Source organism: Pan paniscus, chromosome 18, assembly GCF_029289425.2.
Source record: "Pan paniscus chromosome 18, NHGRI_mPanPan1-v2.0_pri, whole genome shotgun sequence".
Lineage (NCBI taxonomy): Eukaryota > Metazoa > Chordata > Mammalia > Primates > Hominidae > Pan > Pan paniscus.
This window is the reverse complement of record NC_073267.2, coordinates 65,830,939-65,854,653: the sequence shown is the minus strand read 5'-3', so window position 1 is coordinate 65,854,653 and position 23,715 is coordinate 65,830,939. Positions and strand designations below refer to the sequence as shown.

The following is a 23,715-nucleotide window of genomic DNA, read 5'->3' as shown; positions in this document are numbered from 1 at the left end:
TAATTTTTTGTATTTTAGTAGAGATGGGGTTTCACCATGTTGGCAAGGATGGTCTCTAACTCCTGACCTCAAGTGATCCACCTGCCTCGGCCTCCCAAAGTGCTGGGATTATAGGCGTGAGCCACTGTGTCAGGCTGTTGTTTTTTAAGGGTAGATTCGAAAGCACGTCTGGTATGTGCATAGGAATGATCACTGAGGGGCAGAGATTGATGGGACAGAACAAATAGAAGAGTCAACTGAAAGAACAGGCTAGGGTGGGGAGCTGAGTAGGAGAGAGGGTTGTGAGGAGGGATGGATATAGCTACGGGCGTATTGAAATTTGGTTTAAAAAGAAGGCGTGGCTCACAGCCAAGGGGTGGAAGCAACTGAAATGTCTACTGGAGATGGATGGATAAGGAAGATATGGCAAACCTGTACAGTAGAATAGTACTCAGACTTCAAAAGGAAGGGAATCCTGTTGCATGCTGCAGCATGAATGAACCTGGAGGACATTATGCTACATGAAATAAGTCTACCACAAAAAGACAAATACCACATAAAACTCTTACAGACAGCAGAATGATGGCTGCAGGAGGGCTGGGGCGAGGCGAGGCGAAATAGGAGTGTTGTCCCTTAGATATAGTTTCAGTTTTGCAAGATGAAAAAGTTCAGATCTGTTGCGCAGCCATGTGCCTGTGGTTAACTCTGCCACACTATGTAGTCATCCCTTGGTATCTGGGGGTTGGTTCTAGGACCCCCTCCTTCAGATACCAAAATCCATGAATGCTCAAGTCTCTGATATAAAGTGGGACACTTTAACCCTTAATAGTTTAAGGTAAAAAAAAAAAGATGGGGGAAGGATACTGTTTGTATATAACCTGTGCACATCTTCCATATATTTTAAATCATCTCTAGACTACTTCTGATACCTAATACAATGTAAATGCTGAGTAAATGGTTGTTATACACTGTATTGTTTAGGAATAATGACAAGAAAGCCTGTGCATGTTCAGTACAGACACAGCCATCCTCGGCCTAACTATACAGTACATGTCAGCAACAGTGTAACACTTGCTCCAGGGCTGGCTGAATCAGCCTGTGAAACTCACCTATATAGTGGTACTGAGGGCTCACTTGCACTGACAAATGGTTAAGATGGCAAATTTTATCTGCTTGGGGCCATAATAAAAGAAGAAGGAAGCATGACTCTCCTGGCTCCTCTTTCTCCTTAAACCTCAGCTGGACTGCCAACAGAGAGTGAGGGTGACATCTTGGTACATATAGGTGGCCTGGGAGTGTGGTCGCCCAGTGCAGCTACTGCTGGGCTCATGGCAGGCATTACAGGGGTTCTTTGGGGTCAGGCAGCTGTTGAAGCTCTGCAGCTGGACCACCCCACCCACCTCCTTTAAAAAGTCAAGACTTCAAGGGTGTTGGAATCAGAATTCCCTTCTGGGAGTTGTTTAGAATTCTCAGGCAGGCCCTGGCTGTTCTTCCTCCAGTTCTGTGATGGTTTGGAGTGGACTACTTTTGGTACAACTAATTTACTGGAACCATGCATTTTTTATTAAGATCTAATAATTAACTTGCTGGATTTTCTGGTAGAAAAGCTTTGGTCTAGTAAAATGAATCCTAGGCATTTTTTTTATTTGGGAAATGAGGAGGAAGCTGTTTAAGAATAAAGAGAAGTTTTATCTGATTTTAGAGGTTTTTATGGACTCTTGCCCAGTTAGATTTGACCTGACCTGGGAAAATAATGATCAACTCATGTTTACATAAACAAGCTGACTGCAGGAATGAGGAGGCCCTGGGGGCCCTGGGCACTGCTTATGTTGCCAACATTCCACCCCCAGCAAGAGCTCTAAGCAGAGCCTGGTGCCGACCTTTTCCTTCAAGGTCCTGACGTTGACATACTCCCTGCTCCTTCTGTAGTCAGAACAACGTGTTCCTAGGAGCTAATATCTCAGGAGGGTTTTATTGTGCCCCTAAGGCAATTATTTTTTTCTTCCTTTTTTTGTTATAGTTATTAGAACTTTTCCAAAAATAAAACCTTGAATGTAAACATTTATAGAATTAATTTACATATGTGGAAAAAAAATCCAGAGCTGCTTGGATGAAAGTATGGGTGGTGGTGTGGCCAGGCCTATGCCTGCTCTCCCTACACACACACCCACCCTAGAGCCCTACATAAACTCTGAGATGTCTCCAGAGTACAGTTGGAAAACTCAGCTCCAGGGCCGTATAAGGAATTTGCATTCTCTATAATTTTTTAAAATTGAGATATAATTGAAATAGAGTAAAAATTTACCCTTTTTAACATCCAGTTCAACACATAATTGTGTATCATCATAAATAAGATGTACAACAGTTTGATCCGCACCCTCCAGAACTCCACTAGGTCCTTTTGTAGTCATGTCCTTCCCCAACCTTCAGCCCCTGGCAACCACTTCCTTCCCTGATCCTCAGCTCCTGGCAACCACTTCCTTCCCTGACCTTCAGCCCCTGGCAACCACTTCCTTCCCTGATCCTCAGCTCCTGACAACCGCTTCCTTCCCTGACCTTCAGCCCCTGGCAACCACGTCCTTCCCTGACCTTCAGCCCCTGGCAACCCCTTCCTTCCCTGACCTTCAGCCCCTGGCAACCACTTCCTTCCCTGACCTTCAGCCCCTGGCAACCACTTCCTTCCCTGACCTTCAGCCCCTGGCAACCGCTTCCTTCCCTGACCTTCAGCCCCTGGCAACCACGTCCTTCCCTGACCTTCAGCCCCTGGCAACTGCTTCCTTCCCCGACCCTCAGCCCCTGGCAACCACTTATCAAGTTTCTTTCCCCATAATTTTGCCTGTTTCCAGATGCCATATAAATGGAATCATATGCCTGGCTTTTGAGTCAGACCTCTTTCACCTAACATGATGTATTTGAATTTTATCCATGCTATGTGTATCAGAAGTTTGTTCCCTTTAGGAATTATATCTTTAAGGAAAACACATTTTTATACCCAAGATATTTTGAGCTTTAAAATGAATACTTTTAAAACATTTATTTATTTGATGTGTTTACAGGTTACAAGTGCAGGTTTCTTACATGCAGGTATTGCGCAGTGGTGAAGTCTGGGCTTTTAGTGTTACCGTCACCTAAAGAGTGAACATTGTACCCAATAGGTAGTTTTCCAGCCCTCCCCCACTCCCCTCCCCTCCCTACCTTTCCACCTTTCATAGTACAATGTCTCATTCCACTCTGGATGGCCATGCGTACTTGTTGTTTAGCTCCCACTTATAAGAACATACGGTATTTGAGTTTCTGTTCCTGAGTTACTTCACTGAGAATAACGGCCTCCAGTTTCATCAGTGTTGCTGGAGAAGATATGATTTTTTTTAATGGCTGAGTAATATTCCATGGTATATATGTGCCTCATTTTCTTTATCAAATCCTGTGTTGAAGGACGCTTAGGTTGATTCCATATTTTTGCTACTGTGAATAGCGCTGCAATAAACATATGAGTGCAGGTATCTTTCATATATAATAATTTCTTTCCTTTTGGGTATATACTCAGTAGTGGGATTGCTGGTTCGAATGGTAGTTAAAATGAACACTTTTTAAAACTGGAATATTCTAGTCGAGCCTCTCTTGGGATCCAGTTGGTTTTCTGAGCTCTCCTTATGTTGAAATTGATGCTGTCCACAGTTGCCTGTTTGGCTTCCTGGAAAAATACTAAAGGGACTGCAGTGTGAAGGTGACCTACCGAATAAAGGTGGCTCCCTTACCTGTGTTTTCAGGGCATGATGCCACATTCACTGCCCAAAGCCTGCCAGACACTGTGACGTCAGTGAGCAACTGTTAACAGTGAACGTTTCTGTGGACTCTGTATTTGTATTCCTGTAGGCTCATCAGATTCAAGAGATGTTTCCCCAGGTTCCATACCATCTGGTACTGCAGGACCTCCAGCTGACACGCTCAGTTGAAATAACAACAGACAATATTTTAGAAGGACGGATTCAAGTACCTTTTCCTACACAGGTAAAACTGGGCTTTTAAAGCATGATAAATGGGTTCTATCTTCACAAAGATTGAATACTGTAGGTTAACTGTTTTAGTTACTTAACAGCTGAATATCATTTATGACTTAATGAAGGGTTTCTATAAACTCTCTAACTTTCCCAAAGTAATAACTGAGAACAGACACACCAAAGATAAGGTGAGTATTTGAGTCACTTTTTGTTCAAATATACACTCTACACCAGCCTGCCCTTGCCAGTCTAGGAAGTCATAGTATTGGTTCCTGTTGGACAAGGATTGGCCACATTTTTTTCTTTAAAAGGCAGATAATAAATATTTAGGCATTTCAGGCCACACGATCTTTGTTGCTTCTCAACTCTGCTGTCATACAGCAGCCATGGATAGTATTTAAGTAAATAAGCAAGACTGTGTTCCAATAAAACTTTATTTACAAAAATAAATAGAGTAGTGAACTTGGCCTTCAGGCTGTAGTTTGCCAACCCCCTGCTCTAGGAGCTGTGCCATCTGTCCCTAATTGGCTTTGCACACTGGTGTGGTGTTCCACTAGCTACCGTTCATCTATCTGAGGTGGTGTTTTTGATTTTTGAAAAGCTCAGATCTCTACTTTGATGAGCATAAGAAGTATTAATATAGATGAGCCTTCTGGCAGGACCGTGGAATTTGTGTATGACCAGGGAATAATCTACCCCAAATGATTCAATTTTAGTATGTAAAAATATGTGGAAATCTATTAATAAAATTATAAAACCTGAGACTCTTTGAAGAGGAAAGAGCATAGACTCAGTCACATGGGCTGAGATATTAGATGTGGTTCCCAGTTCTCAGCTCTTTGACCTGGCTGTTGGCTGTGGATTTCCCCAGAAGCGGACCCTGGGACAAGGATTTGAATGCACATAGTTTGGGAAGTGGTCCCAGGAATCACAGGTTGTGGGTGGGGACGTGAGCTGGGGAAGGGAGAGTGGCCAGTAATGGGTTTGTTATCAAGCAGGTTTGTTATCACTGTGGGTGACAAGCCCCTTCCCATTTGGGGCCTCTGGGATCCAGTGCAGAACATATCCCTCGCAGGAGATGAGGAACTGGGGTGTTCACAGAGTAATTCCCTCCCTCACTAGTTGAGGGCTGCCTCTGGGGGTGGCTGAACTACCTCACGCAGCCAGAGAAAGTCCTCAGGCAATGAAATACAGACACTGGCCAGCCAGCACTGAGGTGGCGAGACCTTACTGGCTGGTCCCCAGAGTGTCTGCAGCATTGTGTGAGATCTTAAACTGGCTAGAAGGACGGTAACAGCAGCACCTGTTTCATAGGACGTGAAGATAGACGAGACAGCCATGTCCCAGTTTTCCTTGGTGCCATGCCGAAGTTAGGTGTTCAGTCAGTGTTCTCTGCTGTTATCATTGTTTTTGTTGTCTAATTACTGTTATTCAAAAGGAAACTAAAGTGGGACCAGTTGCTGACTCTCAAACTTGGAACTCTAGGTTAGGCCCCAGGCTCCTTTGTCTTGCTTTTAATCTTTATGGCATTTTAATTTCTGTGGTGCAGTAGACTTCCTTAGAGTTACAGGTTGGATTGGGTACCACAGCTCCCTCTGCACACCAGGGTTTCCCTGAGTCTGTGATTTGATTTCTGTGTGACTCTGGACTGTTTTTGGTACTGTTTCTCTTCCAGCGGTCAGATAGCATCAGACCTGCATTGAACAGTCCTGTGGAAAGGCCAAGCAGTGACCAGGAAGAGGGAGAAACTTCTGCTCAGGTAAAACCCGCACTCTAGTGAGAGTGAGTTCATGGAGCTGTGGAGGGGGAATGTGGTCCCGGCAGTGGTCTTCCTCAGTCCTGAAGCTTGCAAGGCTTAGGGCACGAGTACAAAAGAAACTGTGCTGTATCCATCCCAATAATGAAGGGTAGCAAATCAGGCTGTGCCCCGTGGTGTGGCCTGTGTTTCCACGCAGGGCTGGCAGTCACTCCCTGGGGATTGCCCTCATGTGCTGGAAGAGAAAGGGGTTGTGTTCCCCGGGGCCAGCCCTGCCACCTTGAGCCTGAGTGAGAGCCCGTGGAAGGACAGAAGGAAGCTGGGCTCGGGACCGTGAGGGTGCCTGGACCCATCTAAACTCAGATGGGGATGGCCTAGGGCAAGCTCTCCAGGGAGCCGAGGCCATTGAGATGCCCTCCCCCACACCTCACTTGTCAAACTCAGGATTTCCAGATACATCCATGCATTTTGCAAAACTGAGACCGCCTGAGCTGAGTGGGGCTGGGGGGAAGCATGGCTTTCTTGAGAACCAGATCTGTTTGTTGACCCACTTTGGGTGCCTTGAGGTGGCCACCCTAACTCCAAGCAGCAGGGCCGAGGTGCCACCTCCCCCCACCCCCTGCCCGTGCCCTCTGCCCTACACCTGTGGCCCTGGATCCCACTCCTCTTCTGTGGTTCCCATTCGCTTCCTCAGCTACCATACTGTCAGAGCACTTTCTTATGCGACCACAAATAAAAACTGGACAACCCTACCTTGGCCTTTCTGTGTTTGTGCCGTGTGGGGCTTTCCTGCACACAGGCTTGGGTCTAGGGTGGTGCTGCCTTCCTTACTGGGGTGCACAAGGTCTCCTCTAGAAGCACTGGTAAATGACACAAGCTTTCACCTCTTGTGTTTTTCTCTACAAAGAGGAAACAGTAAACACTACTAGGCCTTCTTCAAATCTGTTGCTGGGTTAAGATCTTCATATCCACCTATGTAATTGGATTATGCATCATTTGTGAAATGGTGCATGGCTTCTAAGGGGTCCATGTCTACATTTCCAGTTTTTGAATAGCTGGCGCAGCTGAGATATGGACGCTGTGGGCTTGGGGGCATCTGTGGGTACAGCATATTCAGTCCCTGTCTTGATTTTCCACTGCTGCTTCTAGAGTTAGCATGAAGAGTTCTGGATTTTATATATATATATGTATATATAATGGAGGAAAGTATGTGTTTCACAGGGAACCTTGCTGTGCAACATTTTTGGTCATTTGTGAAGAAATACAAAGTCCTTGAATAACAATTAGTTGACAGAAACCTCAGTGTAGCCCAGTAAGCTTGTCAGCTCCACTCTCCCTCTGTTCTAATCTCTGCCCTGCCCCGCTCAGGCTGGTATTAGTCAGGCATGCAGCTGCACAGAGCAGGGGTTGCGGTGGGCGGCTCTTTTCTTTCTAACATCTCGCCTCCTCACTCACCAATTTTTCTAACCTGCTCTAGGGTCAGGCTTAGAGGAGAGGGATAGAATAGGACAGTGAGACTCCAGCGTGTGTGTGTGTGTGTGTATGTGTATGTACCTACATGTTGTGCCAACTACGTGTGTCTGTGTGTGTGTGTGTGTGTGTACATGTTATGCCAACTATCTCCCTGTCCCCATCTGGCCCCAGAAACAACTCCTTTGACTCTGGGCTGGCTATTGATGACCACTCCCACCTTCATGGGGGTCCTGTTACCCCTCCAAGTGGTCCTTTTGGGCACAGTTGTTTTCAACAACCTTAGGTTGGTTCCCTCGTGCAGGAGACCTATCCAAGCTCCAGGACACACACAGTGTTGTCTGGAGTCAGTGGAAGGTGAACGTGCTCCCGTCACAGCTCCCCCGGCCCTGTATTTTATTGGCTCCTGCCAGTTTCTTTCTGTAGATTTCTCAAGTGTATGCAGCCACCAGTTCCCCCGTCCTTTGACTCTAGGGAATACGAATGGTTCTCTTGAAGTTCCCTCTCGAGCTTAGCTGAAGGCAGGAAAAAGTGAGGGTAGGTCCAGCAGGAACTCTGAAGTAAAACAGCCTGCCTGTCAGCTGCACCCACCTCCACTCTGTCACAGCCTAGAAGCGGGCGATGGGCTGACCCTGGCCAGCGCAGGTCTGCATCTGGGAGCATGAGCAGCGCAGATGGTCAGGCACCTGCTAGGACCTGGGGGTGCCTGGGCATTGTCGTGGACTTTGGAGCTTCAACCAAAGCCAAGGAACCATATAATCCATCCTGTCTCTTTTCAAAAGATCCTTAGGGCTGGGCACAGTGGCTCATGCCTGTAGTCCCAGCACTTTGGGAGGCTGAGGTGGGTAGATTGCTTGAGTCCAGTAGTTTGAGACCAGCCTGGGCAACAAAGCAAAACCCTGTCTCTACAAAAAATACAAAAATTATCCAGATGTGGTGGCACGAGCCTGTGGTCACAGCTACTTGGGAGGCTAAGTTGGGAGGATCCCCTGAGCCTGGGGAGGTTGAGGCTGTGGTGAGCAGAGATTGTGCCACTGCACTCCAGCCTGGTTGACAGAGTGAGACCCTGTCTGTAAATAAATAAATAAATAGATGCTTAGCAGTTTTCCTTTTTACCTCTGTTTTCAGAGTCAATTGAGGATATAAAATTTGTGCAGAAGATTGGATAAGACTGGTTTAAATGTTTGAGCAATTAGTAGAAGTGAACAGAAAATTCCCAGGATGTAAACTCACGGTTGTCGTGTTGGTAGCGTATTCTAAGAGTGCAGCTTGAAGGTGCTTACGTTTTTCATGCTGGTAATCATTTACTTACCCTCTGATGCCGAACATTCTGTGTGAGTCAGGTCCTGTTCTTAGTACTACTCAAGCCATAGGCAGCAGGCTTGCCCTCAGGGAAGCTGCTGCTCCATTATCCGTAGCTTGTGGTTCCTAGTTTCTGCCTCCCTGCTTGGCAGCAGCCTTCTCTTTGCGTCCAGAACAGCCGCGTCTGGGGTGCCCTGTAGGTGAGGAACCTGCTTAGGAGGGAGGCCTGTGCTCACAGCTGCCTCCTTGCTTCCTGCCCCGTGTCCAGACCGAGCGTGTGCCACTGGACCTCAGTCCTCGCCTGGAGGAGACGCTGGACTTCGGCGAGGTGGAAGTGGAGCCCAGTGAGGTGGAAGACTTCGAGGCTCGTGGGAGCCGCTTCTCCAAGTCTGCTGATGAGAGACAGCGCATGCTGGTGCAGCGTAAGGATGAACTCCTCCAGCAAGCTCGCAAGTGAGTCGCTTCTCCAGACCACCTGGCATAATCCAGATCAAAAACTAGTGGCTGAAGGCCGTTGTCAGGCCCACGTCTTCTCTTTTTAAACAGATGCCAACAGTGAAACGGCATTACATGCCACCCCAAAACTCAGATTTCAAGCCTCTCTTGAAAAAACCAGAGCATCTGGTAACACTGGGCCCCACTGGTCTACCTCTGATGCTGGTACTGTCAGTCATCTCCCGTGGACCCCTTTGGCCACGCTTGCCGAGAGAGCACTTGTGTGCTAACCTGATCTAAGCCCTTTATATGAATTACTTTAACAGCTCTAAGAGGGAGCACTGTTAACCCATTCAGCTGACATACAGCTGAAGAAATGGAGGCTGGAGAGGTTAGCACTGGCCTGGCCCTGGCGTCTGTCTCCCAGGTCCTCCCTGTTGACCACTCTGCCTTTCAGCTGAGCATTGTACACATACTCGGCGCATCTGTGCGTCACACGCCCATGGTTGGTGGCAGCTACAGCCGGTGTGTCCTGTGGATAGAGGGGGTTTTGTTCCAGCTCTTAAGGACAGGGCCAGCACTGTGTTCCTCAAGTGGGTTTGGGCCCTGGCAGACCCTGTGATTGTGGGAGTTCTGTGCTGTGTCTGTGGGTGGAGGGGATGGGCAGGAAGAGACAGCACGGAACAGCACTGAAGGGTTCCTCCCTGGTGCAGAGAGAATTTGCGCCCATCTGTTGGGGGCTGGATGTCTTGGTCATTGGGTGGTGCTGAGTGACAGCTTCATGAAGGTGCCTGGACATGGGGAGATGTGAAATCAACCTTCTGGCTGTGTTCCACAGCTCCCCATCTCTCCTATGAGAGAGAAAAACTCTTCTGTTTTTTCTAGACGTTTCTTGAACAAAAGTTCTGAAGATGATGCGGCCTCAGAGAGCTTCCTCCCCTCGGAAGGTGCGTCCTCTGACCCCGTGACCCTGCGTCGAAGGATGCTGGCTGCCGCCGCGGAACGGAGGCTTCAGAAGCAGCAGACCTCCTAGCGCTCCCTTGCCTTCCTCAGCTGCCTCCTGCGCCCTGTGCCCGACTGACTGGAGGAGGCCTGTCCCAATTCTGCCCGCTCCATGGAAAAGCGGGCTTGACTGCATTGCCGCTGTATAAAGCATGTGGTCTTATAGTGTTTGGACAGCTGATAAATTTAATCCTTCTTTGTAATACTTTCTATGTGACATTTCTCTTCCCCTTAGAAACACTGCAAATTTTAACTGTAGGTATGATCTCTTCTGGTGTTGACTGGACTGCTTGGGGTGGGGGACGATCAGGAGGAAGTGAGCAGTCGCCTGCCTGCAGCAGGCAGCTTCTACTCCTGCCTCATGCGTACGTCCCACAAATGCAGGTGTCCTGAGCACCACATCCAGTGGGAAGAGTGTGGGGGAGGCGCACAGTGTGAGCCCGCCCCCACGTCATGGGGTAACATCTGTTATCAAACTGCTGTCGTTGTTGTGGAAGCGTGTAGACTGTGCCAGAGGCCAGACCCACGGGCTCATGCACCCCTGAGCCAGCAGGGCATCTTGGAAAAGGAACTCTTGGTTCGATACCTGGAGCAGAGGAGGGGAAAGTCCAGGGCTATAGGGTGTGATGAAGTCACCCCTTTCTGTCCCACTACATCTGGGACTGACTTTCCGAGCCTCCAGTCCAAAGCCGGCTTGATTTCCGTGAACTCTGGTGCTCCTGCATCTCATGAGTGTGCCCCATGGGTCCCCTCCCCTCTCAGCATTTCCTTGTCCCGTCTGGACCTGGGGAGTGGTTAGGCAGCAAGCTTTGGTTTATGGTTTTCATTCATTGGTGAAGTAAATTAGGCAGTGCTAAAGCCTGTGGGTTTGGTCCTTGAACAAGATATGGGCCTTGCAAGATGGGAGAGTAAACCTTGAAGGGCTTTATTAAAGAAATAAAAAAGAACTTTTGTATCTTTCATCCTGGGAGCACTGCGTTTTCCTAGCTGTGTTATTCCTGGTTTAATTCAGCAGAGAAGGTAAGGTGTGAACCTACCTGCCTTGGAGAGGGCCCAGGTCCCAAATCTCTTCAAATTCTTCACATGTTTAACTTTAAGGATTTGAACCATGAAGTCATAGGTTACAGACTTCAGTTTTATGCCCCATTGGATTACTTTTTTTTTTTTTTTTTTTTTTTTTTTACTCTTTGAAAGCTTTGTTTTGTGGTAGTCCTTTTGGGAAGAATCCAGTATTATCTACAATTATTGGCAAAGTTTAAATGTATTTTACACAACGGAAAGTTTTTAGAATGTTGAAAAGTAATTGAAAAAGGTGATAGGTAAATTTTTAGGCAAAGATAATTTATTTCAATAAATCTTTCAAAAGCCTTACCTTGAAATGCTGTTAGTAAATTTCTGTGATTTTTTTTTTAAATTTGTTTTGCTGAGAGCATAGCTATTTGTTTTTATTGTAAAACAATAATAATAATAAAAAGCAAACTCTACTGGTGTGTTGTGTGTGGCTGGAAGCTAAGGCATGTTTTTGTGTGGCTGGAAGCTAAGGCATCTTTTTCCAGAGGTGCCAACGTTAAACCCCATTTTGATTTGGATTTTGTGTATACTATTTTGGTTGGAGGGTTTTTTCCCATGTTTTTGAATTGGGAACTTTTGTTTTTCCTAGTAGTGTATTTGGGGAAGGCAGAACTACATTTTTCTTCCCCTTGTATTTATATCTTTTTTTTTTCAGGTAAGTGTGTAGCGAAAGATTATTTTACTGTCCTCGAATTACATTATACTTCACACGTTGCACCCATTGTAGGTGCCACTAATTCCACATGTTCACAGGTTTCTGATGTGTGAAAAGAGAAAATTATTTGGATCAATTTTAGAGGGTCTTGACACATTGCAAAACAGCCATATCACAGTGTTTAGAGCAGGAGCTTATTAAGTAGCTTAAAATGATGCAAGAAGTGAAGTTCTCAGTCCGCCCTTCCATTTTACACCTGGATACTTGAGGATTTCACCACTTCCTGGGGGCGTCTGGGACAGGTGCTGAGGGCAGTGGCAGTTATGCTGGGGGCTTCCCCTCCCAGGACCACTTTTGCTGCCCTGCCAGCTGCAGGGTCAGGCAGATGGTCCTCACGCCCAGCCCCTGGAGAAGCAGCACTCAGGGCTGTGGGTCCAGGTTTGTAAGCGCAGCAGAAGGAGCATCCGGGTGCTCTGGTGAATGGTGGTTGGGCTGCCCCTGGCCTCTGTGGGCTCTTTTGGAATGAGGCTGTGTTGCCCTCTCCATTTTCTTAGTGGCCCTGTTTTGACCTCCTAGGTTCTCCTCAGTTTTTGTTTTGTTTTGAATTTTGAGGCTCTTCTGTACCATAGAGGATGGTGGACCATGTGGCTGTTTCACTTGTATTGATGTGAATCCAGGTGCCCAGGCAGCCTCTTGGGCCTGATTTTCCACTTGGGCTAAGTAGATAATGTGTCCTTTTATCTGTAGCCAGCCAACTTGATCCTGTCTGTGGGGACTTTCAGTCCTGCTGGAGCCGGACACACATGGAAAAGGAAGCCATGGCCTTGCCGACAAGCCCTGGCAAGGAGCAGCGGCCGCCTGCCTGCCCTCGAAGGCCCTCCGTCATTTGGAGCCTCCATCTTGCAGGGCTGCTGCTCATCTGTTAGGTTAGACATGGTTCCAACCTTGGCTGCATGTTAGAATCACTTGTGGAGCTTTTAGATAGAGTCATTTACTGTAAACAACTGCAGTGAGCCGCCTCTGGCAGCCATCACACACGCAAGGTCAGGCTCTCACAGTGCGGGACAGAGCAGTCTCTGGGACCAAGGAGATCCAGTCATGAAATACAAAAGAGGGCAGAGTTGACTTGAGAGGTATCTGTCCACTTGCAACTCTTGGGGTTCCAGTTCTGTGGGGGAAAAACAGGTTTCTCCCCAAGAGAGGAGTCTGTGGTGCCTTTTCTATTTTCCTTAAGAGCTCTGAGTCATTAGAGGTCCCCTCTAGGTCTTTTCATGTGGTAGCCAAGATGGCAAAGAAGAAAGAGGGAAGAGGGGAAGTAAGCGGGAGGATGATTTTTAGGAACTGAAGTGCACAGAGGAAACAAGCACATCATTTTTTTTAAAGAGGGGGTTCCAGTCAACTAGAAAAAAAATTACCAAAAACAGGATCCCAAAAGAGAAAAAGCAGGAAGGCCTTACCAAGATAAACATATATCCTGAATATCAGTTTTTAATTAAGCTGACTTCTAACCGTAGAGCTCTTAAAATCCTTTGAAATCTCATATTACCCAATTTTAGCTGGGACAAACAGCTGATATTTCTGGCTTTTGAGTCTTTTTAACCAAAGATACTCTCCTAAGTGGCAAAGCCTTATCCCCAAACATCAAAAGTCACATGAATATCAAACCAAAGGAACTAATTCTCTGGGAATGGAATTGGCTGTAGCAGTGAAAGGACCACTTTTTTTTTTTTTTTTTTTTTTTTTTAAATCTTGCCTGGGATCCGAAGCAGGCGGATTGAGCGTTTAAAGGATTTTAACTGGTTTCAGATCTGATCTGATCTCAGCCGGAATATTGCTCGGATCATTCTCTGGATGTTAGCATTCCAACATCAGTGTCGGTTATTAGTCCTGGTTTAGAAAAAAAAAAGTGTTGGATCTGCATTTTTATAATCTCGGTAGTTTTGTGTGCATTTCCCCCCTTTAGAGAATTACTCTTTTAATTACCTGTCTTATTGCCTTAAGCAACTGCCAGCTAGGCAACAAAAGTGCATTTTGGAGCCCCTCTTCATTGGGTGGTCTAACTGGGCAAAGAATGGTTCAGGAATCTGGCAGCCCCCAGAGCCAGAAGAGGTTCACAGCGACTCTGAGACTTTCTCAGTAGAGTTTCAGGGCAGAGATCAAAGACCTGGAGGGATTCCACAGGTGGTGATGATGGATACCTTTTGTTTACCTCCTGAATAGAGGCAATTTTCTCAGAATTTCTTTTAGAAGCTATTTAGGTGCCATTGGAAGTAAATCTCCTATTTGATTTGGTTCTAATTAGAACTAGCTTTTTACAATTGTGTGCACAGATAAACTAGGGGGGAAAAAGGATCTTTAAAAATATATATATAACAGATAGGTTCTGCCCCCACTCTCCTTGTTCCGATTTAATTGGCCTTTTTGCTGCATCCTTTCCAAAAAATGCTATGACCTCCCTTCTAAGAAAAATGAGGCAAATAAACTTCTGTTGGTTTTATTGCAAAACTCATTTGAAAGTTGGGAAGAACCCTATTAGAATATGGCTTGGTTTTCAGAAAAATTCAAATGTGCCATATATAGAAAATGTCATGGTTTCCTTCAGCCTTCCATGTGGATCTTGGTTTGTTACAAAGTCAAACTGTGGCCTGGATTGCAAACCTTCCCCTCAATGGAGAGGGTAGGTCATGTGCCCCTCTCTGCAGATAAGCTGGGGTTTGGGGAACCAGGGGGAAAGCAGAAGAGGTTTAAGGGGTGCCTGTATTGGTTGGGTATTTATCACAGTGCCTCTTGTTCTTCCATAGTCTCTGAAACAATATCCCCTGCCTCCACCCCCTTGATTCAAAAGACTGCTGGAACTTGCCCGAGAGAGGCCCTTCTGAGCCTCTGATTCCCATTTGTTGAGATGTGGAGAGGATTCCAGGTAACTGACCTCTTGGCGGCTCCCCCATCTCACTGAAGACAGCATGATACATGATGCTCTTGGCTGCTTGTACAGGAAGTGGCGTGTGGACATGATGCAAGGAGTTCAGTGGGCTGCCGTTGCCTCCAGGTCCCCATTGCAACCCATTTGCTAATTATTACAGCAAAAGCGGGCCAATGTAGGGGATGGGTGAGACCTGCAGTCTAGGGGAGGAACAGGGATCAGACTCCGTGTGCCCCACTGCACTGCTGGGTTACCTCCTGTGTGTTCGGCCTGCAGGGGGCTTCCTGGCATCCAGGTGCAGTCAGGGAGCAAATCGAAGGCAGCTTTCCTGGTCAGGCTGGGCCCAAGCTCGTCCTGGGCATGTGAGTGGCTGGGAACTCTTGGGTGCAGATGGGCTCAGGCAATTGGCCTCATTCTTGGGACGACCCATCCTCCCACTGTGGGGGAACCGCTGGCTACAGAAGAAAGAGGATCCTGCATGATAGGAGAGGGGGCTTGCCTGCCCTTCTTGCATTTCTTCCTTCCTAATCCCCACTTCCACCTCATTTCTCAAAAGCAAACAAAACCTACTGAGGGTGAGGAGGCACCGGGAGCCGGGAGGAGAGGGCATCGCAGGAGAAAGTGGCGGCTCCCCTGCCCTCATTCCCAGGCAGCACTGGGCAGTGGTCGCGTCAACTGTGCTCTGAGCTGGGGCTCCAGTGACGGCACTGAGGGGATGGGAAGGTCCTGTGGGGGACTCCTAACCACCGGCCTACCAGCGTGTGTAACCGAGTCCCTCCTTCCCTCTCCTGCCAGAATGAAGCCCACCCCAAATAACCATCATTGGAAGGCACAGGGTGAGACTCAGGAGTACAGACAAACATTCTCTTTTATTGAGCTACACAGGAATTTTCCATTAGTCAGAGAAGTAGACTGGCAGTGTGTAAGATATCACAGAAACCTCACCGATTGGGAATAGAAAGGCTTACAAAGACCCGTGGGCTTTTTTTTCTTTTTTCCTTTTTTTTTAAGTTTTTTTTTTTAATTTTTTGTGTGTTTTGTCTTTTTGCCTCCTCTTTATTTGAAATGGCTGTGACTGGTCTTCTTCAGCAAAGATTAAGTCTTAAAAGTGAAACCGTGAAGAGGTTTAGGGTTTGGGTATTAGTCAAAGTAGAAATGACATAGGATTGGTCATGAAAACGGCGGCTTTAATGTAAACACTACATTCCATCTTTTTAAATTTTTTTTTTTTTTCCATCTTGTGGTATTTAAAAATTTTTTTTTTGTTCTTTTTGTCTGCAGCACAAACATCCCCACATGAGAGAGCGGACACAGGGCACCGAAACAAAGGCAGGGGTGGGGAGGGGCGCACACACGAAGGGAGGTGTCAGCCGGGACCGGAAATCCAACACGGCAAAGGAAAAAAAATACAACCCGTTTCCCAAAGACTAGGAAAACTGATCTGTGGGGTGGGGGGCTGGTAATACATAGTACTCTGCGGGACAAAAGTAAAAACAAAAACTGAAAAAAAAAAAAAAGGAACCAAAAAACCCCTACAAAGGCTATCCTTAGAAAGGGGGTCGGTGGGCAGATTGTTTTCTATGGGGCTGGATTTCCTTATACAATGGGTGTTCTTTTTGGCAGCTACTGGCCAGTGAGAGCTGTGCTTTTTCTATACGAACCTGGAGTGAGCGTGTGGCGGGAGTGGCTTAGGGCCGCCAGGTGGCGTCTGTGGTGTCTGGGCGGCCGGCAGGCAGCAGGGTTTGCAGTGGCCTGTGGCCTTCTGGAAAGCCCGGCCTGAGCACACTCCTCGGACCAGTGCACCGCACCGGAGCCCCAGGCGGCAGATGGGCCCTGCCCCCCAGCAGGAGCGCCAGGGGCTGCGCCGCGAGGTGGGACGGGGGCAGGCGTCGGTGCAGATGGGTATGTTTGTTTTGCAAGAAAAAGAAATATGGATGAAATGGTGAGTTTTCCTTTTTGTAAGCTACAAAGCACATGAGAAATGTTCTGTTTTTCCTTTCAAATTCTAAATGTGAAGACTCAACTAAAACCGGATTCTACAGCATTCTACAGAAATACACAGCCGTCAGTCACTCTGGGGTCGTAGGTTAGACAGGGGCTTGATACAGAAAGGCTGTGTGTCTTACAAAGGCCAAAAGGTCATGCTACCAGGAGATCAACGTCAACAGCAAAGAGTCCGTGAAGCAGTCTGTAGAGAGAGAGATAAGGGGTCCAGTCTGACCATTTTCTTTGATTTTAAAAACCAACCAACCAACCAAAAAACCCTAGAACATTTTGACTACTGCTGGGGTTGGGCGAGATGGGGCAGCAGCACGAGGGGTCAGGAACCCCATTGAAGCCCATCCCGGGCACCTGGGGAAGCCTGGCCCCCCCCCAAGACCCTGACTCGGGTCAGGCCCACAAGTCCGGCCCTCCCCGCCACGCCTGTTCCCCTCGCTCCCCACCTTCCCACATGCCCTCTTGGAGCGGGGCTGGTTTCAACTCTGCAGGTGAACTTGAGTCCCCTCCTGTCAGCTGCTTTTAGAAAGCAGACCAAGTCTCCCTGTTCTCTGATTCTTGCCTTCTTAACATGAATAAAGAAAACTCAGGAGACAGTGGATTGGTCGGAGCAATGATTCTTCTAAATTCCTGAAATTAACAACCACCACCACCCGAAAGAGAAGCATCCTTAAATTGTTCTGTTGTTGGGAGTGCAGAGTGAGGAGAGGCTTAGGGCTTCGGCCATTTCTGAAAGGGTCTGGAATTTGCCAAGAGCAGGACGGAACTGAGGGCGCAGAGGCTCTGAGGGCGCAACACAGAGAGCTGGCTGGGCCAAGGCCAGGGCTGTTCTGCCATTCACCTGTTCTCAGAAATGGGGCTGAGAGGAACACCCCGGGGCTATCCTCAAAAGGAGGGACTCCCAAACCAAGCTCCCATCTGGACATGTGTGAGTGTGTGTACACACACACACGTGCATGCTCACGTGCCGTCCCAGGAAAACCTCCATGAGCTATGGGATGGTGGTCAGTTCTGTCCGCAGCTCTTTCTAGTACAAACTAAAAAGATTTTTTAAATATATATTTGTATATATATATATATATATATAAGGTTTTGTTATGCCTCTTTAAAGTTTATTTACCAACTTGCATTTGTTAGTGGTGTGTGTGTGTGTGTGTGTGTGTGTGTATGCGCGCGCACGCAAGCTGTTCTGTGGGTGCTGGAATCATTACCAAATAGGTTGCTATACAGGACAAGAGGTCAGTACAAGCCGCAGCCCCGGAGGTTGTTGGCAATGATGATGTCGGTGACGGCGTCGAACACCACCTGGATGTTATTCGTGTCTGTGGCACAAGTCATGTGACAATATATTTCTTTGTTGGGTGAGCGGTTTTTGCTTTCAAATTGTGCTTGGATGTAGGCGGCTGCGTCTTCATAGGTATTGGGGCCTGTAACAAGACACAGAAGAACGGGGAGAGGCCCTGATGAGCGCTGTGGGTGGACAGGGCTGGGGACATGAAGACAAGAAGTGGGTTGTGGCGTGTCCCAGGAAGTGGGATGAGACAGGAAGGGAGCAGTAGGAACTGCTGGGCAGTTCCAAGCCATAGTTGCATTTTAAATTAAAGAACTATTTTTTTGAGACAGAGTTTTGCTCTTATTGCCCAGGCTGGAGTGCAATGGCACGATCTCAGCTCACTGCAACCTCTGCCTCCCAGGTTCAAGCGATTCTCCTGCCTCAGCCTCCCGAGTAGCTGGTAATACAGGCGCGTGCCACCACGCCCAGCTAATTTTTGTATTTTTAGTAGAGACGGGGTTTCACCATGTTGGCCAGGTTGGTCTCGAACTCCTGACCTCAGGTGATCCACCTGCCTCGGCCTCCCAAAGTGCTGGGATTACAGACGTGAGCCACCACGCCTGGCCTTGCCATTACTTTTGATAGCAAAACTGCAATTACTTTTGCACCAACCATACACAGGCTGAGCATTTGCCTGGCTTTGGACTTTGCAAGATCTCTTACTGTTTTCACACCAGATCCACCCGGAAGCCCCGCCTGGGACAGCAGTGGCCACAGATGAACGCTTTTGCTTCCTAGATGAGCAAATTGAGGCACCGCCCCATGGTCTAAACCAATCCTGCTGATTCCAGTAAACCATGAAAACAAAGTCTGGAGAGGGGCCTGCCCAAGAGGGTGGTGGGCACTCAGAGGGACCTGCACTCCTTCCTCATTGGTTTCCTTTAAGAAGAGGCCACTTGGCAGGGCTGGCAGCATATCATTAGTAGTCGTGGTTCTTGAGCGAGTGGCCATGACATTGGGGCATTGATGTCCCCAAGGTGGGAAGTTTAAGGGGACATCAGCATGTATGATGCCAACTGGGGGCCCTCTGTCCCCACCAATTCCTTGGGTGTACAAGGGGCAAGGGGCAGGGGGTTGGGACAGCCTTGGGTGGGTTGTCATGGCTGAGACCAGCTCTGGGCAGCCCAGCAGGAGTGCCTGGACCCACAGCGCAAAGCCTCATCCTTGATCCACTGGTGCAGAGATGCCAGGCCCACAGCACAGCTGTTAAGGATTGGACAAAGCAGCCCGTGTGGACCCTGCCCAGGAGCTTCCTGTCTGGAGAGAGTCGAACTGGGCACAGCCCAGGGTGGAAGGTGGCCACAGGAAGCTGTCCAGGTGGGAGGAGCGCCTCGTGTCTTCGCTGTGTCTGCCGAACCCAGCGTCCTCACACAGCCCTGCTGCCACCCAGCCACGCTGGCCCACACGTCCCTTAGACAGCCGGCCACCTCCCGTCCCACCCCTGCTGCTTGTTTTGTGCCCTCACAGGTTTGCACTCCATGGGGCCACTGCACTGGTGACCATCTGTCATCCATGATACCTGAATTCAAACTGGATTCCTCTGAAGGCCCTGGAGAACTTGTTTCTCAGGTTCCGACTGCCCTTCGCTGGGGCATCTAGTGCTTGCACTCCACAGCAGTGAGACTGGCCACTCCCAAGTCAGGCCCCAGTGGGACACTGGACAAGAAAGAGCCGTAGGGTTGGGCCTGTCTCTGAGGGTAGCCCTGGCCTGAGGGGGCCTACTGGACTCCATCGTTGTGGCTGGGAGAGGTCAGGAGTGGCTGCCAGAGTGGGCTACAGCCTGGCTCTGCCCAAGGGCCACCTGGGGCTGGCCTTTCAGGGCTTGTCCTGTGCCCTCCTGCCCTCACTCCATCCTGCAGAGGGCACCTTCTCCGTGGCCAGTTCCCCCTCCCCTAGTTTCCATCCTCTGAATGATACCAATGGCAACCACAGCCAGCGCTTCAGTAGACCTGGCACCAAGCAGCTGTCTTTCCAGTCACCCTTGGGGTGGGCATGATTACCCACTGTGTTGACCAGATTAGAATGAGGCACAGGTGACTGAGCAACTTGCTGAGCTGCAGGTGGTCTGGCTCCAGAGGCTACCTGGGCTCCCTGCCCTATTGGGACTTTGTTGGAGAGCCTCGAGTGCGGGGCACAGTTCCTGGCCCCACCTCCTGCTCTGCACCTTGGGAAGGGCAAGAACCTTGCAAATTCACATTAGCATGGACCATCAGTGAGGACACGGTTTGTGCTCAGAACAAGCTGACAGCCCTTCTTCACACACTGCTCCCAGCTGTGGGGAAGGGTGGGGAGACCAGCATCGACCTATGCTGGATGTAGGCACCCTGTGGCTGAGCTTGGGGACCCGTGTGGCCCTGAGACTGAGCCCATGCCCAAAGCCTTACTCCAGGGCTGTCAGAACATGGGTTCCTGGCCGAGCCAACCTGTGCCCTGACCTGGCGGATGACAGGACACCTCCTCCTCCATGGCAGGGTGCTGGCCCTGTGCACTCTGTAGTCTGCAAAGGCAACTCCTACCCCAGGGACCCCTAGAAGCTTCCCAGCCCCTAGAGGGACCAGGGCTGGGCTCTGGCATCCCATCAGTGCTGCTTTTAGGCATTAGCAGCAGCCCAGAGTTGGCCCATTCCACGGAAGCCACCATCCCTCATCCATCCATTTGGAAAGAGCGTCATTGAGCCGGGTGGGGGGGAAGGTCTGTGACACATTCCCCTGAGAGCAAGAAGAAAGCCCCAGAGAAGGCAGAAGAAAGGGAGGCAGGGATACAGGAGGCTTGCAGATAGCTGGAGTGGTTGGATTTGGGGCAAAGACCAGGGACGAAGGAAGAAGGGGAGAGAGGAGGCGCAATGGGGCTGGGGTTGGGGAGGGAGGGCAGGCACGATGTGGGATGGGTGGAGTGCTCTGGCTGGGCGGCTGCACAGAGATGAAGCATGTTCCGGGCACCAAAGCAGGGAGCAGAGAAAGCAGGTGGGGCCAAGAGGCAGTCCAGGCCCTGTTCCCAGGCCACGTGTCCACTTTTCGGTTTCATGCAAAGGTGCTGTGGGGCTCTGGGCAGGGGTGAGGGGAGGCCACTGCTGAGATTACAGGAGGCTGCCCTGAGACCTCTTCTAGAGGGTGACCAGGAGGAAGGGGGGAAGCCTGTGATCCTGTCCTGCCCCCTGCTCCCCACCACTCCTGAGTCACTTGGTCCTAACACATATATCTTAGGAGGGGCCATTTCCACCACGCTGAGGGCTGTGTCCTGGGAAGCCCAAACCTGGTGGCACAGCACTGTTTTTCTTTTGCACCCCACCAGACTCCTGCAATGGGTCCCGCTCGCCAGCTAACCCCAGCAGTGCTGGCCGAGCAGCCTGTTCTCTGAGCCATGGGTCCCTGTCAGGGGCAGGCTTCCCCCTGCACAGGACTGCCTGGCACCCACCTGTGTATTCAGGAAAGCAGATGGTCAAAGGTGACTTCTTGATCTTCTCGCCAAAGAGATCTTTCTTGTTGAGGAAGAGAATGATGGAGGTATCGATGAAGAACTTGTTGTTACAGATGGAGTCGAAGAGCATGAGAGACTCGTGCATGCGGTTCTGCGGCCGCAGGAAGGGAGGAGAGAGGACAGACAGCGGGAGGGAGACACAGAGACAGGGAAAGAGAAGGAGAGAATTAGGCTTGACAGAGAGGGACTGGGCTACTCGGCAGCTCCTCCGAGAGGCTGCCAGATGGAACCTGAGTCAGTTACACCTCACAGCACATCTCATTCCCTGCTTCCGGAGAACCCGTCATGTCGGGGCCAGAGGCAGAGACTGGACTGGACACCAGCCATGGCTCTCTGGGGAGGCTGAGGACAGGGTGACCCGGGCTCTCCCCACTGCAGAGTTCCCAGCTATGTGACGGTCTCCCAGCACACGTGTGTGTGGCTGTGTGCATGTGCCTGTGTGTGTGTGCATGCATCTGTTATGTGTGCCTGTGTGTGTTCGTGTGCATGTGTGCCTATGTGTGTGCACCTGTGTGTGCATGCCTGTGTGCATCCATGTGCTTGAGTGTGTGTGCGTGCCTGTGTGTGTGCCTGTGTGTGTGGGTGTTGGGGGAGTCTGGACTGGAGCCGGAGAGCTGGGCTTTGGCCCTTCCTGCCTAGACCTCTCCTCCTGGGCCCATCCTGGGTGGGGGGATGTTCTCTGGGAGTGGTGAGAGCCTCCGGGCCCTTCCTATGGTCTCAGGGGAAGGCATGCCAGGTCCTGCCAGCATCCTGGGGGCCACCACTCAGGGGAGAGGCTCCTGGCAGGGCCACCTCCAGGAGCACCTGGGGGACTGGCCACACCTCCTCTGGCTGGGTCCTACTCAGCTGCATCTGACACTGCATGATGTTCTAAGCAAGGCAGATGTGGAGGGCTGCCCTGCACACAGGAGCCTGTTTGGCAAATGGATGAACATGATGGGCGCCCCACAGATGCCGAATGGGGGCAGCCTCTTGCCCTGGGCAAAAACTCTGCTTTGGGGCGCTGAGCTCATTCACTTGGGCAGAGTCTGTCTCTCAGCAGCACAGAGGGCATCTTTCTCTGTGAACGAATCCATTTCTGCACAGGGAGTGGAAGGAAGGGACAGTTTGCCTTATTTTCCCCAAGAACCCTGTCCTAGCCCTGGGAACTTGCTCACTGTGAACCCAGCTCTCTGGATCTAAAGCCCAGAGGTGAACCAGGCTAAACTCTACCTCTGAAATAAGAAGAGTGACACAAGTAACAAGAAAAAGAAGACAGCTGGTGTAGATGCCACTGGGCATCTACGGGGAGATGACCTCCTCCCCCAGGGGTGAGCACACCGTGGGTGCTGAGGAATTGCTGGTCCCACTGCCACACTGCCCCCCTCTGAGCAGAAGGAGGGCAATGAAGTGACCACACCAGTCACTGAGGCCCACACTGTGCCAGCGCTCTCCCTGCCCATGTCACTTAACCTCATCTGGCCTGAGGGGACACTGCGGTGACACAGCTGGGCCAGATCCAGAACTTATGCAATGGGTCTCTCCAGTCCATATCAGCAGGCTGTGGGGCTTTCGAGGAATCGATACTAACAGCAGCATGGCGGGCTCCGTGCGTCTTACGGCCAGTCCTCCCTTCAGTATCTCCCCTGTGCCTACATCATTCTACCATGACCTGTAGAGGCGGCCAGCCCCAGCCCCTGGTTCCTATTAGCTGAAGTTGGTCGGTGGAGGGCAGCGTTCTCAGCTGCCTCTCAGGGGCACCTGGACAGCTGGCATGGCTTTATTCCCCACCCCCCAGGAGCTGTAGTACACGGCACTGCCCTTTCATTCTGCTAAACAGATTCAGTAAACTCATATGATCTCATCACTCTCCTATCCTCAATCAGTAAATTTCATTCTGATTCCCCAGGAGCATTTCCCTGTCATCTGTGTGATCCCTCCGGGGAGGAGCAGGTCTCGCTTGCCCTGAGCCACCTCACTGGGGTCTGTTCAGAAAAGGGCAGCCGGAGGCTTCTGGGAGGCCCAGTGAACGTGTGTCCAGGGCCTCGGGCTGTCCACACTCAAGCTCATTGAGCCACATTATGAGGCCAGAGTGGTGAGGCTCTGAGACCCCAAGGATTCCACAGGAACACGCTCCCCACTCCACAGAGCCACCTTGGCCTGCAGCTGCCTAACAGAGAGCTGGAAACCCACAGCCAGAGCCAAGCTCCCTCCTCCACTGCACATCTTCCCAGGCACTGCCAGGAGCAGCCACTAGAGTGACCTGAGCTGGGAGTGGGGACTGTGCCCCCTTGGCCACTGAGCTTAGGTGTGGAGGAGAAATCAAGTCCGGCT

General features: G+C 49.9%; 2 protein-coding genes across 4 annotated transcripts in view; one reads left to right on the top strand and one right to left on the bottom strand.

Annotated features, from left to right (window-relative positions):
* The window catches only part of AMFR (autocrine motility factor receptor), a 64,035-nt gene extending 52,606 nt beyond the window's left edge, over positions 1 to 11,429 (top strand). For all 3 annotated transcript variants that reach the window (XM_008977444.5, XM_008977445.4, XM_063597590.1), the window contains exons 11-14: positions 3,856 to 3,990; positions 5,656 to 5,739; positions 8,777 to 8,961; positions 9,829 to 11,429. In XM_008977444.5, the coding sequence (XP_008975692.2) occupies positions 3,856 to 3,990; positions 5,656 to 5,739; positions 8,777 to 8,961; positions 9,829 to 9,976 (552 nt within the window). In that variant the 3' untranslated portion in view covers positions 9,977 to 11,429. The remainder of the gene's footprint in view (positions 1 to 3,855; positions 3,991 to 5,655; positions 5,740 to 8,776; positions 8,962 to 9,828) is intronic.
* A 4,015-nt stretch (positions 11,430 to 15,444) lies between these two features.
* GNAO1 (G protein subunit alpha o1) overlaps positions 15,445 to 23,715 on the bottom strand; it is a 169,707-nt gene continuing 161,436 nt past the window's right edge. The window contains exons 7-9 of the mRNA XM_008977447.4: positions 21,340 to 21,493; positions 17,804 to 18,019; positions 15,445 to 16,782 (exon numbers count right to left, since the gene is read on the bottom strand). Of these exons, the coding sequence (XP_008975695.1) occupies positions 17,832 to 18,019; positions 21,340 to 21,493 (342 nt within the window). The 3' untranslated portion in view covers positions 15,445 to 16,782; positions 17,804 to 17,831. The remainder of the gene's footprint in view (positions 16,783 to 17,803; positions 18,020 to 21,339; positions 21,494 to 23,715) is intronic.